Source organism: Miscanthus floridulus, chromosome 18, assembly GCF_019320115.1.
Source record: "Miscanthus floridulus cultivar M001 chromosome 18, ASM1932011v1, whole genome shotgun sequence".
Lineage (NCBI taxonomy): Eukaryota > Viridiplantae > Streptophyta > Magnoliopsida > Poales > Poaceae > Miscanthus > Miscanthus floridulus.
In genome coordinates this window covers 105,390,154-105,406,502 of record NC_089597.1, presented here as the reverse complement: position 1 = coordinate 105,406,502, position 16,349 = coordinate 105,390,154, and the positions used below count along the sequence as shown (strand labels likewise).

The window sequence follows — 16,349 nt, the reverse complement described above, 5'->3', positions numbered from 1 at the left end:
AAGGTATCCTTCCTAGGCACTACTTGACCTTCCAAACTAATATCTTCCTCCTCCCGAGTAGTAGTGCTGAAGTCACATCTCATATACTCAGTTTTAGTTCTACTAAGTCTAAAACCTTTGAACTCCAAAGTCTCCCGCCATAACTCCAGTTTCTAATTGACTCCTGTCCGGATTTCATCAACTAGCACTACATCATCTGCGAAAAGTATACACCAAGGGATGTCCCCTTGTATGTCCCTTGTGACCTCATCCATCACTAAGGCAAGCAGATAAGGGCTCAAAGCTGACCCTTGACCTCATCCATCACATACGCACTAATTACGTTCAAGACAATATCACCAACAACAAGCTTGACTAAGATAATCCTATCTCCTTGCCTTCTCACTCCCTCCACACTATTTTTAGGCTCTTATCAATCAAAACTCCTACTCCATTTCTATTCACAACTATCCCTGTGTACCACCTCCTTCACCTTCTAACCCTTCCATTTAGTCTCTTGAACGCATAATATATTTACACGCCTCCTAGTCATGGTATCAACTAATTCTCTTAACTTACCTATAAGCAACCCTACATTCCAACTACCTAAATGGATCCTAGTTGGTTCAACTAGCTTCCTTACCCTTCGCACCCATTGACTCAGATGTGAAGACCCTTGCTCATTTTTCACTACACCCGGGTGCCGATATAGCGCGCCACTAAGGAAGCGATGACCCAATCCTTGCTCACTTGACATCATGCCTAGATCGCGACACGGTGCATCACCAAGGGGATGCTGACCCAGCCCTTGCCCATTTAACACCATACCCGGGTTCCGATATGGCACGTCGCTAAGAGGGTTACGCCCCAATGGTTTTCTTTCGGATTTCATCACCATTAGAATGGCTAGATTTAACATTGTCTCGCCACGTCTATCACAACCCTCCTCCTTTACCAGGGCTTGGGACCTGCTATGTTGAGACAACATAGGTGGAGTTAGAATTCGATCATCAATATTAAAGAATAAAGACTTGTAGTCCGACTTTGTTGATACATTGCCTTGTAGTCTATTTTTTGGAAGAGGTGTGATATCATTTGGTTTTACTATATTCAGAAACCACATTTAGTTCTACCAAAACCTCATGTAAATTGTGGTATCTTTTGTTCATGATTTCTGAAGTTGTGTTACTGTTATAATTTCCATATCCATATGTTAGCTATGAGGTCCTATCTTCTATTACTTGACTATTAGCGTATAGTAATAACTTGGTTAAATTGTCAAACTTCAAGAGAGTTGTTTCCTAAATGAACTAGAACATGGTGATCTTTCTAGATTGTCAGGAACCCCAGCTATTTTTCTCCACCACATAGTTACTGGATCTACCAGCACTCATGTGTTAGCTATGAGGTGACCTACCAACACTCGTGTGTTAGTTGTGAGGTGCTATCTTCTGTTACTTGACTGTTAGCGTATAGTAACTTTTGGTTAAATTGTCAGACAACAAGAGAGTTGTTTCCTAAATAAATTTGAACATGGTGATCTTTCTAGATTGTTAGGTACCCCAGCTATTTTTCTCCATCACATAGTTATTGGGATCTACCAACACTCATGTGTTAACTATGAGGTACTATCTTCTGTTACTCGACCGTTAGCATATACAGTAACCTGGTTCAATTGTCAGACTTTAAGAGAGTTGTTTCCTAAATAAACTTTAACATGGTGGTATTTCTATATTGTCAGGCACCTAAAGCTATTTTTCTCCATCATATAGTCACTGGGATCTACCAACACTAATGCTCCCAACATACATTACTATGCATACTATGATTCCAACACTCATGCTCCCAACAAGAATTTACTATGCATACTATGTGTCGGTGCAGAAAGTGACCAACAAGTAAATATTTGTACTTTTGCCATACGTTGTGATCGGAGGTGGCCTAGCACTCAATGACACAGGGTTTATACTGGTTTAGGAATGTGCCCTACGTCCAGTTTGAGTCGGTCGGTGACTTTATTCCTGAGCCCAGGTACTCAAAGTTTGCAGTGGGGTTACAAACGAGAAGGAGAAAGATAGGGGGTACAAGAGGTCCGGTCGGAAGGGCCGAGAGTGATGGGAGCCCTACTATGAGCTAAGTGTTCAAGTGTGTGCTTGTGGTTCGAACCTGGCAGTTCTATGGTTGTGAACTAGTGAACTTGATCGATCTGGTGAATCTGAATGAACTTGATTAACCTGAATGTTGGGAGAGAGCGCATCCCCTTTTATAGATGAAGGGGATGGCCTTACAAGTGAGAGGGAGAGAGTACATATACTTCTAAGCCTTGTTGCCCATGTCGGTGGGTACAGGATGATGGTAGGCACCCACAACACTGTTGGATGTTAGATGCACGTGGGAGGTTGTGTTGTTTTCTTCGGGCATGGCAGATGTCGACGCCTGCCACTCTGTTGAGACCTAGGGGCATGCAAGGGGTTTTACCATGTTCGCCTGGTATAGTAAATGCTGGCGCCCACAACACTGTCGATGCCCAGAGGCATGAGGGGGGAGCCTTACCGTAAGGGAGTTAATGGCACCCACAATACTGTAGGGAAAATATCGATGCCTACAACACTATTTGGGCTCTGTTTGTGCTAGGGATGTTGTAGAGTACTGTTTCTATAGGTGCATAGGGTATGGACCCTAGTATTGCAGTTTGACTTGTGTACCCTGCCTTACTTTCTTTGTCTGTTTCTTGGTCCTTATCGAGCGGGTGTGTCCAATCGGTTGGTCCTAGTCAGCTCTGATCGCGCCAGTCGGAGAAGAGCAGTGAGCAGGGGTTTGCCGCATCCTCGGTCGAAGACGCGGGTCAGAGTCAGAAGTAGTGCTTTGGCCAGGCCTTCCAGTCGGAGAGGCCATCTGGAGGTGGGCTGGAGACCGAAGTGAGTGCTCCAGTCGGAGAGGTGGGCTGGGGTCAGAAATGGGTGTCGTTCCTCCTCGGTCAGGCCTTTAGGTCGGTGATTGGATCGCCTTTCTGGCCTATTGTTTAGGTACTTGGGCCGGCCCATGAGTTACGTGTTGTTTGCAATGTTGCTTGCTGGGCTGAGCTTCTATTGGGAAGCCAGTCCGTGAGGGACCCTGGGTTTATGAACCCGACAGAAGCCCTTGAGCCCCCAGGCGATTTGAGCAGAATTGTTTGGGGGATTTTGTCTTAACGGCGAGTGTGCGCGAGCGCACCCGCGGTTGTAGCCCCCGAGCCCCCAGACGATTCGGACAGATTCGTTCAGGGGGTTTTTCATGTTGCCAGTAGGGGAGGTTTTCATTTCGTCAGCAGGTGTAGCCCCTGAGCTCCCAGGTGATTCAGGCAAAATCATCTGGGGTGTTGTCAGCGGGCGTGTGCGTGTGTTTTTTAGTCAAGATGGAGTCATCAACCAAGACGTCGTTGCGCAACCAAGGCGGTTAGTTTTTAGGGATCGAGTGAGACGATGCTCGTGGATCCTACCGTCGGTGCGTGCCGTGGGATCAGGCGAGGTAGTTAGTTTAGGGATCAAACAAGACAGAGCTCACAGGTCCTAGCATTGGTGCACGTCATGGGATCAGGAGAGTCGAAGTCGAGGATCCTAGCCTTGGTGCAGCCCGTGTAGCCGAGGCAGTTAGTTAGTTAGTTTAGGGATCAAGCAAGCCGAAGCTCACAGATCCTAATGGGGCGAGTTCGGGGTCGCAGACCTAGGCGTTTGGTGTGAAACGTAGCTGAGGATGGGGCAACACTACTATAGGATTGAATTTGCGCAGCGTTGCACTTTTGGTCTCCGTGGCGGGCACTGAGTTTGCCCGCCACGGTAAATACAGCGATTTACCGAGGCGGGCATTTTTTTATTTACCGTGGCGAACTTTTTTTGCCCGCCGCAGTAAATCGATTTACCGTGGCGGGCGCCTAAAGACGTCCGCCACGGAAAATACCCTATGTACCGTGGCGGACGTCTTAAGATGTCCGCCGCGGTAAATCAATTTACCGTGGCGGGCGCATTAAGACGTCCGCCACGGAAAATACCCTATTTATCGTGGTGGGCGTCTTAAGGCGTCCGCCATGGTAAATCGATTTACCGCGGCGGGCATCGTTTAAGTCCCGCCACGGAAAATCGGAGGCCCAATAGGCCCAAAGCGAGGCCCGCTATTTCCGCGTCATATATATACACAGACTAGGGTTTCACTCGCACTCCCAGCAGCCGCGCCTCCCTCTCTCATCTCACTCTCTGCGCCGCGAGCTGCAGCTGCAAACCGTGCGCCCCCGTCTTCCCCAGATCCGGCGCCACTTAATCAGCCCCTGCTCGTGCTAGGGGCCAGAGATCGTTTCAGGGACAGCCGAGTAGAGTAGAGCTGACTCTGCTTGCCCGTGATTGGTTGCTGTTGCTGGCGTGAGTGCAGGAGGAGCGGTTGATTTGATTCTCTCTGTCCGTCTCTCTCGCTTCGCGCGCGCGGCGGGATGCTGGTGCAGAAGCGGAGCCCCGACGCGGACGCCCCCGCCGGTGTGCCAGTCCCCACCATCCACGTCAAGGTCAAGTTCAACGGCGTCTACCACGAGATCTACATCAACTCGCAGGCCTCCTTCGGTAATCCCCGTAGAGTGCACCGCGCCTGGCGATCCTAGCTACCTACGAGCTACTTTCTGATCGAGATGGCCGGCGATGCTCTCCTGCAGGTGAGCTGAAGAAGTTGCTGTCGGCACGGACGGGGCTGCACCCCGAGGACCAGAAGCTCGTGTACAAGGACAAGGAGCGGGGCTCCAAGGCGTTCCTGGACATGGCCGGCGTCAAGGACAGCTCCAAGATGGTGCTGCTTGAGGACCCCGCCGCGCAGGCCAAGCGCCTCCTCGAGCAGCGGCGCACCGACAAGGCGGATCCGGCCGGTGACGGCGTCCCGAGGCGGATCCGGTCGGTGGCGGCGCGCGGTGGCCGGATCCAGCGGGCGAGGATGGTTTGGCGCGGCGGCCTCCCTCCACCACGGCCACGACGCCGGGATCCACCGGTGGGCTCGCTAGTGGGCTCGAGAACGGGCTCGCCGGCGGGCTCCTGGTTTTTTTTGTTTTTTTTAAATGATTAACCGCAGCGGGCATCCTAACGTGCCCGCTGTGGTAAATCGGTTAACAGCGGCGGGCAAGGCCGCCCGCCGCGGTTAAGCCACGATTTACCGTGGCCTCTAGGCCGCGGCGGACGGCTTTGCCCGCCGTGGAAAACCGAAAACGCCCGCCTCCAGTAAAGTTTGTGTAGTAGTGCAAGTTCAGGGTCGCAGACCTAGTCGTTTGGTGTGAAGCGTAGCTGAGGATGAGGTGAGTTTGGGGTCGTAGACCCAGTCGTTTGGTGTGAAGCGTAGCCGAGGATGGGGCGAGTTTGGGGTCGTAGACCCAGGCGTTTTGGTGTCTTGAGCCCCCGAGCCCGTTGGGCCTTGGTAGGGGTCGGTTTGAGTTGTGTGCGTTTCCCCGTCCTCGGTTTCTCACAACCAGAGGGGTTGATCTTTGTCGCTTGCCTCGATCGCTCGGGCTCGAGTGACGCGCTCGGTGTGTTTGCTAACGGGTATGATCGAGTGGAATCTGGGTCCGTCGTTCATGACGGGGTCGGCATAGCCCTCTTGTGACAATCCACTACTCCTTTACCTACAACCCGGTAGATGCCCGAGTCGTTCCGGAGACCGACCCCGGTGGCCTAATGGCCTCCCCTCAATGGAGATTCTGTGGGCTTAACAGAGGCTTAGCATCGAACGAGAAGGTTGAGATGACCCTGTCTGCTTTGGGGCAGACTAGGCAAGGGCCACACGGGGCTCATCTATATTTTCTCCCCTAGCTCTATTTGATGTGGGGTGGCCTTGAGCCCTTCATAGGCTAGCCTTCGAACCCCGGTTGGTCATTGCTCATGTCAAATGAGGCAACTGCCGCTTCATGAGGCAACACAAAGTGTTGTGATGCATTTCACTGCACGTGCGATGCTTTAGTTCCCAAGCCCCCGAGCGGTTCAGGGCCCAAATCGTCCGAGGGGCATGGGCGTATGGAATGAATGCGTGTATGGATGTATGAAATGATTATAAAGAAATAGCGGGTGTTGGTAGTGTTACCTTGATGACTCGAGTGACGGGGTTTGAAGAGCTCCAATCGGAAATATCCGATCAAGCCCCGTGCTCATCGTTCGTGATGGAGTCGGCATGGCCTACATGGGATGTCCCTCTGCTCCTTACCTATCTCTCGGTGTCTTTTTTTGAGACGTTCGATCGACTTAGGAAGCCTAATGGTCTCTCCTGGCGGAGATCCTGTTTGTTTTGGTTTTTTCCAAGTCCCGCCTGGGGAGGCGGAGAGCCACCTATGCATGATGATGCTTTGGTTTTTGCATCCGGTGTGCGGTAGTGGTGGGCCATACCTAGGCCACGTCCTGCCTTACCAGGCATCGTTCCGTTTGACCAAGCGTCGTTCCATCGGTCAGGGTGCATCCCATTGATCAGGGTGTGTCCCATCGTTTCCCATCTGCATTGAATAGGGGAAGGGAGAGAGTTTTTCGCTCTGATCTTTTGCCCTTCTTCAACTATCGTGTTTCCTCCTTAAATAGGGGGAAAGAGAGGGCTTTTGTCGTAGTCTTTTGCCTATTCTCCAACTATTGCCTCTCCTCATTCTTTCTCTTCACCGAGAGTGCTTGTATGCCGCGGCGGTTCCTAAGTGAGAGAGAGGGTAAGCGAGGGGGAGGACTTACAGATCCTTTTGTGAATCCAGAGCGTGATGTCGAGCTAGAGACTGCCCAGGGCGGTGCTGGCTGTCTTTGCCTGAGAAGGGGCGGCTTCCGCCGAAGGAGGTGGCGCGCTAGATGCATCTACGAGGCCTTTTTCGGGATGGAGCCGTGTGTGGATTTTTTTCCAGTGGATCTTCACCGGGCGAGCCTTGTTGGAGGGGAAGTTTCCCAAGATCATGCTGGTGGAGGGTTTCGTGCCTGTAGCTATTCAGGTTGGCCAGTTTATAAAGTTTGATGAGATCTCTTCCAGCCATGGCGGCCATACCTCAGTGGTAGTGTCCATGCCCAGGAGCTGCCTCGACTGCATGAGAAGGTCAGGAACTCTATGCTCTTCTGCTGAGCATCTATGGGTGCGACACCCTTGAGGTACCCGTTGCACTCATCGAAGTCAAGGGAATGGAACCGGGCGGGTCCCTTGAGGTACCCATTGCGCTTCGCCAAAGTCAAGGGATCGGAACCGGGCGGGCTCCTGTGGCGGTGGTTAGGTCTGGCGGCGTGTGTCGTGGCCTCTCCTTTGGCATCAGGCGATGTTGTCGAGGGGCCGCAATAGTATTTGGATTAGAAGTAGTTAGAAAATGTAATAGTTGAGTTCGTGGGTGACCCCCATGTGAATAGTTTTGTATCAATGAATCCATCAGGTCTGTTCTTGTGATAGAACCACTATCCGTTCCTTGTTTTTTATCCTGGCATAACTTTTGTTTTTATCCTTTTTCGCACCTACCCGCTAGTTCCATAGGTTGTAGCTGTTAAGAACCTAGGCATGGCCCGTAGGGCTTGACTGCTCATAACCGTAGGTTATGGCGGGGTGCGTTCGGTTAGGAGTAAGAACAGAGTCATGTAGGGCAATCAAAGGAATGGAATGTGCTTCCATTCGGGGACAAAGTTGTTACCATGTGATAGTAAAAAAGAGAGGTAGTATTTAGTATTGTACCCTCATGGAGCCCCCGAGAGACCCGGACTAAAAGTGTTTAGGCTAGGCTGCTTTACAGGAGCAAGTGTTGACTAAAAAGCGGTAAGCCAAATTTAGGGGAAAACGACATAGCAGTTCAATGTTCCAAGTGTTGGTGAGAACGTTGCCGTTGTTGTCCTCTAGTCGGTAGGTGCCCGGTTGGATTACTTCGGTCACCATATAGGGTCCTTCCCATGGTGGAGAGAGTTTGTGTTTTTCCTTCGTTGATTGGGTCCTCTGGAGTACGAGATCACCGACTTCGAGTATCTTCCCCTGATCTTCCTTTCATGGTACCTGCAGAGAGTTTGCTGGTAGCGAGCGGAGCGGATGACGGTCATCTCATGGGCCTCTTTGAGCAGGTCGACTACGTCTTGCTGAGCCTCCATGGCTCGGTCATGGTCGAAAGCCTTCACTCTTGGGGCGCCATGGTCGAGGTCAGAGGGCAGCACTGCCTCAGCTTCGTAGGCCAAGAAGAAGGGTGTGAACCCTTTGGATCAGTTTGGGGTCGTTCTTAGGCTCTAGAGGATCGCTGGGACCTCTACAACCCATCGTCTGGCGTACTTATTGAGTCGGTCGAAGATGCGTGGCTTAAGTCCTTAGAGGACCATGCCATTGGCATGCTCGACCTGACCGTTAGTACGTGGATGTTCGACCAAGGCCCAGTCGATCCTGATGTCGTATCCATCACTGAAGTCTAGGAACTTCTTTCCGGTGAAGTTAGTCCCGTGGTCAGTGATGATACAGTTAGGAACACCGAACTAGTAGATGATGTCGAGGAAGAATTTGACCGCCTCTTCTGAGTGGATGTTGGTGATGGGCTTAGCCTCTATCCACTTAGTGAACTTATCGACTGCTATGAGTAGGTGAGTGAAACCGCCTGGGCCCTTTTTAGGGTTCCCACCATGTTGAGGCCCTAGACCATGAATGGCCAGATGATAGGGATGGTTTGGAGCTCCTGTGCCGGCAAATGGGTTTGCCGAGCGTAGAACTGGCATCCTTCACACCTGCGGACGACCTCCTCTACATCTCGTAGCGCGGTGGGCCAGGAAAAACCTTGGCGAAAGGCTTTTCCAACTAGCGACCTTGGGGTCATGTGATGTCCACAAATCCCAGCATGGACCTCGAGGAGGAGCTGCTTCCCCTGGTTGGTGGGGATGCACTTCATGAGCAGCCCCGATGGACTCTGTTTGTAGAGTTCATCACCGAGCGCAATGAAAGTCTTGGTGCGTCGAGCGATCCATCGGGCTTCGGTCCTTTTGGGTGGGAAAACCTCCTCGAGGAGGTAGGCAAGTAGCAGCGCTCGCCAGTCGGTTTGATTGAGCGCCAATACGGCGACGTTAGCGGGTGACATCGTCATGGAGGTACTAGGATCGGAGCCCCCGAGCGCTGGCTTGCCGCTAGGGTCGGAGCCCCGGGGTGCTGGCTTGGCGTCGGGGTTGGAGCCCCTAGGCGCTGGCTGGGCGTTTGGGTGTGTCTAGACTAGACCTTCCAGGATGCGGGCGGATGGCTCGTGGACATCGTTGATGAAGACCCCACTTGGGGATGGATCCTGCCTGGCAGCCAATTTTGCAAGAAAATCAACGGCATCGTTGTCCTTTCGGGGGATGTGATGCAGCTCGATCCCCTAGAATTTTGAAAGGATCAAGATACCCAAGAGAGGGGGTGAATTGGGCTAATTCTAAATTTCTTTGCAATAATTAAGTCATATGGTTAGCCCAATTAACCCCTTGTGCCTAGAAAGTGTATCTATTGATCTACCGCACAAAAGTTTAGCAACCTATGTTCCAATCCTACTCTAGCATCGGTAAGTTCTCCCTGAACTCTAGTGTTTAAGTGGTGACCGGACGCGTTCGGTCATGATTTTCCCTCTCTAGAACCTTACTGGAGTCGACCGGATGTTGGGACTTAGTGTCCGGTCATCACTGACCGGATGCGTCCGGTCATGATTTTCCATCTCTAGAACCTTACTATAGTCGACCGGATGCTAGGACTCAGCATCCGGTCACTTCACCTCTCAGCGTCTGGTCACTTCCAGACGACTTCACCTTGATCAAATGAACTGACCGGACTCTGCGCTAGCGTCCGATCACACCAAAGCCAGCGTCCGGTCAGCATTTGACCCTCCATTCACTTCCAACTTTCGATCATACGTGAATGAAGTTTGCTCCAATGGATCTAAGGGTTTTTTAGGAGCTATCTAGTGCTAGGTTTAGCAAGTGTGCACCATACCTAACCCACTAGACTCATCTAGGTTAAGCTACCCATCCATACCCCCCTTAATAGTATAGCCAAAGGAAAAACAAAGTCCTAAACTACTCTAAGTGTATCTTCAACTCCAATCGACACTTAGAACTAGTCCATCCTTAACCTTGTCGTCCATCCTTTAAAAACCAAAATGATTTCCATCGTAGGGGCATGACCACCATGATAGCCCAATTGATCTCCATTACCATGACCTAACTTAATTGCCTCTGCAAAACACACGTTAGTCATAGTAATCACGTATTATCATTAATCACTGAAACCCAACTAGGGGCCTAGATGCTTTCAATCTCCCCCTTTTTGGTGATTGATGACAATACCACCTCAAGTATGTAAAAGAGTTGAGGTTTTTAACATGCTTGGTTCATATAAGCTTTTGACAATAAGAACAAAAGAGTTAGGCAAGCTTATATGACCCAAGCTAACATGATGTACTCAAAAGATGTGAAATAAGCATGAGTACAAGTAATAAAGCTCATTTGCATCAGAGTAAAACGTGGAAGTAAAGCAAATGAGCATAACACAAGTGATATGACATATACAACATTCGAAATAGAGAGCACACATGTCAAATATCACGATCACATAGATATCACTATCACATAAATATAGTTTGATGCACAAAAGTAAGCACACAAATGCATAATAGTGTATCACACATAAAAACCAAATATAATAGAATACTAAGCTCCCCCTAGATAAGTAGTCGCTCCCCCCTAACTCTAACATACTCAATCCCTCTCCCCCTTTGGCGTCAAACACCAAAACCTAAGGGTCGGTTGGTGGGGCTACAGCGGATGAGTCAGGCGCTGAGGTATGAGGAGCGAGCTGGAACTATGTGCCAGCATCATCTAACCCTGAGCTCTGAGCTGTCTGGCCCTCTATAGCTGGAAGCCATGCTAAAGTGGTCTAGGTCAGATCAGGGACTAGAGCGGCCGTAGACTATGCAGGTATTACTAAAGCAGGCGGCTCTGATGATGCAATGGAAGAAGGGAGCATCTTTGTAGTCTCGGTAATAGGTGCAACTGTAGAAGGACCTAGGATATGTAAATATGGTGGAGTAGGCTGCCCTATCAACTCACTAAAAGTCGCTCCAAGACTTCTGGAGACTGAGGTATCTGGCACTAGCAGTGAGGAAGTCTGAGCCGATGTGAAGCCCGTCTAAAGAGGTGTGAACTGTGGGGCTAACACTAGCGAGGCAAACCACTAGGACACCTACTCTGTAGGTGAAGCAAACTATGCTAGTGGTTGTCCCTGACTCTGAAGCCCACTAGGCTATAAAGCTGGAGTCATAGAAGTGGTGGCAGGCTGACCTAGCTAGGGCAAAGACTATGGCGGTGGAGCCCCAATAGCTGTCACAACATGCTGAATAAATCCAAGGAGCTGCTGCTGTATGAGGAGCTGTTGCTGATGCATGGCCTGCTGCTGCTGTATAGCCTGCTGCTGCTGCTGGATCACCTGCTTCTGTCGCTGGAACTCATCCTACCTAGTCTGGAACTGTGTGAAAGTAGTGGCGGTCTCCTATGCCTAGCAAGCCTGATCTTGCCTCATCCGCTCAAGTATGGCAAGTAGAGCGGGGTCAGTCTGTGGTGTAGATGGAGCTAAACTAGAGCTACCAACCTCATGGTCATGTCGTCATGGAGGCATCTGAGGAATAGGCTAGTAGTCATCATCTGAGCTGTCACTAGGATCGCTTGCAACAATCCCCTCCTGCTGAGTATCAAGCTGCTCCTCCTCTATAGCTGCTATGCTCCTAATGGTCTCATCTTGCTGAGCTATAGTCTCTGGCACCTCTGGACATCGACTCAGCTGGCTAGGTGTCCTCACTGCACTATGTCAGATAATCTAAGTCATGTTGTATGCGGGGAACTCTGTAGTAGCACCACTATACTCTGTCAGCATCTCTGGTGGCCTCATAGTAACTGCCCTGTGGATCAGGAATGTAATCCAGTGAGCATATGGCAGCTGCCTATGACCCCTGAACCCCTCTATAATAGTATCCTCCATCTCTGTAGAAGGAGATCCCAAATGTCAAACATTGTCTGCTGCATCAGTGTTCAGTAACCATAACTGTATGTGAGTCAAGCCCTCGCGATACCCCATCCTCGGAAGCAGTGTCCTCCTTATAATGGCATCAAGCACTCTAGCAGTGGGAGTGAGATCACTGGGTGTCCTGCTAGACCCCTAGCCGAATGGCTCTGTTAAGCAATGGCGGACTAGATCTGTAGGGGGCATCATACCGCCATGAGGGTGTCTAGGGGGCGCTGTCTGTCCATAGCAAACCTTATGTAGCTGGACGGGCTACTCTTGAAGCCTAAGTATCTCTCTGACCCTAGTGCTCGTTAGCATGTAATCTCTGCCACTAAATGCAAAGTGTATAAATCTGTGCTGCGGGTCAATCCAGAGTGTAGCATAGAACTGACGGACCCAAGATGGAACATATAGGCCTATCTGTCCAAGTAAATCTGTCAGCCCTGATAGGTAAGATAGGTAGGGACGAATATGCTCTCTAGCTGCTGCTACAATGGTCTCAATGTTGCACACCCTCTGAGATCTGAATACTACCCCACTATTAATATATGCATTAAAAAAATCTTCCTACAGAGGTGTGTAGAAACCCTCTGAAGCATGCTCATCCCACCTCGATGGAAACCACTGCTCAAAGTCTACAAATCTAAGCTGTTGCACCTGCTTGGCCGTGGCAGCCCTCAAATCCAAGTGAGTCACTAGAGGCAAACCCTGTGGTCTAGGAGGTGGGCGTGAACCCTAACCTCGGAGTGACTGATGCGGGGAGGCGCGGGCACCGACGGCACGGGCATGGCGTGGAGGAGCATGGCGGCGGCACTAGGGTTCGGCGCGGCGGTGCTGACGTGTGGAGGCGCGGGCACCGGTGGCTCAGGCGATGATGGCGGCGCTAGAGACGGCGAGAATAGAGATTAGATTAAACACGCGCGGAGATTTATAGTGGCCCCCACGGAGTAGAAAAGGAAACGAAGAAAAGAGTTTGATTCCCGCACATTTTCTATTGACCGGACGCTCTGGTGGCAACGACCGGACACTGCCACCCAGTGTCCGGTCGATTCCAGAGAGGTCCAAAACCCCTGGAATCACGACTGAACGCGTTAGGTGAACCCCGACCAGACACAGACAGAGTCCAGTGCAAGCTGTCTTCATCGTCTTCGATCGACTGAACGCTGGATCGCCATTTGACCGGACGCTGGGAAAGCACTGTTTCAGCGTCCGGTCACTCCTTCTCAGCAGCAGTTCACCTCCTGTGAACTGACCGGACGCTGGACATCGGAGTCCGGTGCAGCGTCCGATCACTCTTTTTCTAGCAAATCTTCAAAGTCCTTCGTGCTGCCTGTTCCCAATCAAGTGCCAACTTCAATAAGATCCAAATAAACACCAATTGGGACAGATGTGAGTGACCTCTCTCAAACCCTCAAATTTATCAAAATATTTTACCTTAGGCTATAATTCTTTTTAAGAAAATAGGCAATATGAGGGCAATTGAAGATAAACGACAAAGCAACATTCATGCATATGCAATGCAATACTTGAAAGTGAATCTAGTTGCTTGTCAAGTTTGATCCAAGGTTAAGCTTCTTCACACGCTTTTTGGCGGTTATCTTAACCATGTTAGACAAGCCCTATATGCATTACCATAAAAAGAAAACATGTTGTATATTACAATGCAATGCAAGGGACAACACAAGCTCATTTTTAGTGAAGTTACTAAAATCAAGAACATTGAGCTCATTCTGCAATCGACAAAAAGTCGCCTCATCTAGCGGTTTAGTGAAGATATCCGCCAATTGATCTTCGGTCCTTACACCTTCTAGTGAAATATCATTCTTTGTAACATGATCTCTAAGAAAGTGATGACGGATATCTATGTGGTTGGTGCGAGAGTGTTGAACTAGATTATTTGCAAGTTTTACCGCACTTTCATTATCGCACAAAAGAGGTACTTTTTCTAGAACTACACCATAGTCTAGCAAAGTTTGTTTCATGTAAAGAATTTGTGCACAACAAGCACCCGCGGCAATGTATTCTGCTTAGACGGTGGACAAAGCCACACTATTTTGTTTCTTGAAGGACCAAGACACAAGTGATCTACCAAGCAAATGGCACCCTCCGGATGTGCTTTTTCTATCAACTTTGTAACTAGCATAATCCAAATCGGAATAGCCAACTAATTCAAATATAGATCCTTTGGGATACCAAAGGCCAATGCTTGGTATGTGCTTAAGATACCTAAGAATTCTTTTAATGGCAATCAAATGAGTTTTCTTAGGATTAGCTTGAAATCTAGCACACATACACCCACTAAACATGATGTCGGGCCTAGATGCGGTTAAATATAACAGGCTACCAATCATAGAGCGGTAGAGAGTTTGATCAACCGTGTTACCTCCCTCATCTAGGTCGAGATGTCCATTAGTTGGCACTGGTGTCTTGATTGGCTTACATTCATCCATCTTGAATCTCTTGAGAAGATCATTTGTATATTTCTCTTAAGAGATAAAAATCCCTTCTCTCATTTGCTTGACTTGAAAACCAAGAAAGAATGTAAGCTCTCCAATCATTGACATCTCAAACTCCTTCGACATCAATTCACCAAACTCTTTGCAAGAATCTTCATTTGATGATCCAAAGATGATATCATCAACATACACTTGACAAATGAAGATATGCCCATCAAACTTCTTGGTAAATAGTATGGTGTCGACCTTCCCAATGGTGAAGCCCTTCTCAATAAGGAAGTCCTAAAGGCGCTCATACCAAGCTCTTGGGGCTTGCTTAAGCCCATATAACGCCTTGGACAACCTATAAACATGATTAGGATATCTAGGGTCTTCAAACATGGGAGGTTGATCAACATAGACTAGTTCATTAATAAAGCCATTTAAAAATGCACTTTTCACATCCATTTGATATAGTTTCATGTCATGATGTGATGCATATGCAAGAAGGATACGAATGGCTTCTAGTCTTGCGACCGGTGCAAAGGTCTCTCCAAAATCCAAACCTTCAACTTGAGAGAACCCCTTTGCAACTAGTCTTGCCTTGTTCCTCACAACTACGCCTTGATCATCTTGCTTGTTGTGGAACACCCACTTTGTTCCAATGACTTTTGCACTTTTTGGCTGCTCTTCAAGAGTCCAAACTTTATTGCGGGTAAAGTTGTTCAACTCTTCATGCATGGCATTTATCCAATCCGGATCTCGAAGAGCCTCTTCTACCTTAGTAGGCTCAAAACAAGAGACAAAAGAGTGATGTGCAATAAATGAAGCAAGTTTTTGTGAGCGAGTCATTACACCCTTTGATGGACTCCCTATGATGAGATCTTGTGGATGATCTTGTAGTAGAGGTATTTTTCTTCTATTGACCACTTGAGGAGGAGGTTGTGGAGCATCAACATCTTGTGCTTGTACCACCATTTGATCATGAGAGACATAAGTGTCTTTATTTTCTACTCTCCCATCTTTATCACCATCTTGTGGCACATTTGATAAAGAAGGTGGATCAATCACTTGTACATCATCTTCATCATCTTTAGGCTTGATGTCTCCAACTGGAATGTTCTTCATAGCCTCCCTCAATGGTTCATCACCTACATCATCAAGATTCTCATGTGCTCCTTGGGAGCTGTTAGATTCATCAAATTCCACATCATATGTTTCTTCAATAAAGCCGGTGGCATGATTAAATACTCTATATGCTTTAGACTTTGATGAGTAACCAACAAGAAAACCAATATCACAATGTCTTTGAAACTTCCCTAGGTGTTGCCGCTTCTTGTAGATGTAGCATTTGCAACCAAACACCCTAAAGAAGGAGATGTCCGGCTTCTTCCTATTGAGCAACTCATAAGGTGTCTTGCCAAGGAACTTTTGAAGGAATAGGTGGTTGGATGCATAGCATGTGGTGTTGATAGCTTCTGCCCATAGAGCCTCGGGGGTGTTGTACTCATCTAGCATTAGTCTTGCAAGAGTGATCAATGTCTGGTTCTTTCTCTTAACTACACCATTTTGTTGAGTATATGTTGCGGAGACCTCATGCTTGATCCCAACTTCATCACAATAGGCTTCAATGTTTGTGTTGTCAAATTCCTTCCCATTGTCACTTCTAATCTTCTTGAGCTTCATTTCAAATTCATTTTGTGCTCTCTTAGCAAACTTCTTGAAGCAAGATGCAACTTCAGATTTGTCATGAAGGAAGAATACCCATGTGTATCTTGAATAGTCATCAACAATCATAAGACAATAAAGATTTCCTCCCAAACTCTTGTATGTTGTTGGTCCAAATAAGTCCATGTGAAGGAGTTCTAGCACTCTTGTGGTTGACATGAAAGCTTTTGTTGAATGAGTATTTGCAACTTGCTTGCCGGCTTGACATGCACTACAAAGCTT

At 48.6% G+C, this 16,349-nt stretch overlaps 1 protein-coding gene and 1 pseudogene across 1 annotated transcript; both read left to right on the top strand.

Annotated features, from left to right (window-relative positions):
- The window catches only part of LOC136520307 (protein TIC 21, chloroplastic-like), a 36,631-nt pseudogene that overhangs the window by 9,782 nt on the left and 10,500 nt on the right, over positions 1-16,349 (top strand).
- Positions 4,424-5,658, top strand: LOC136521129 (BAG family molecular chaperone regulator 1-like; the record flags this gene model as incomplete). Its single annotated transcript, XM_066514832.1, has 3 exons — positions 4,424-4,565; positions 4,655-4,929; positions 5,620-5,658. Coding segments are annotated over 3 exons (456 nt in total), but the record flags the coding sequence as incomplete, so codon positions are not given.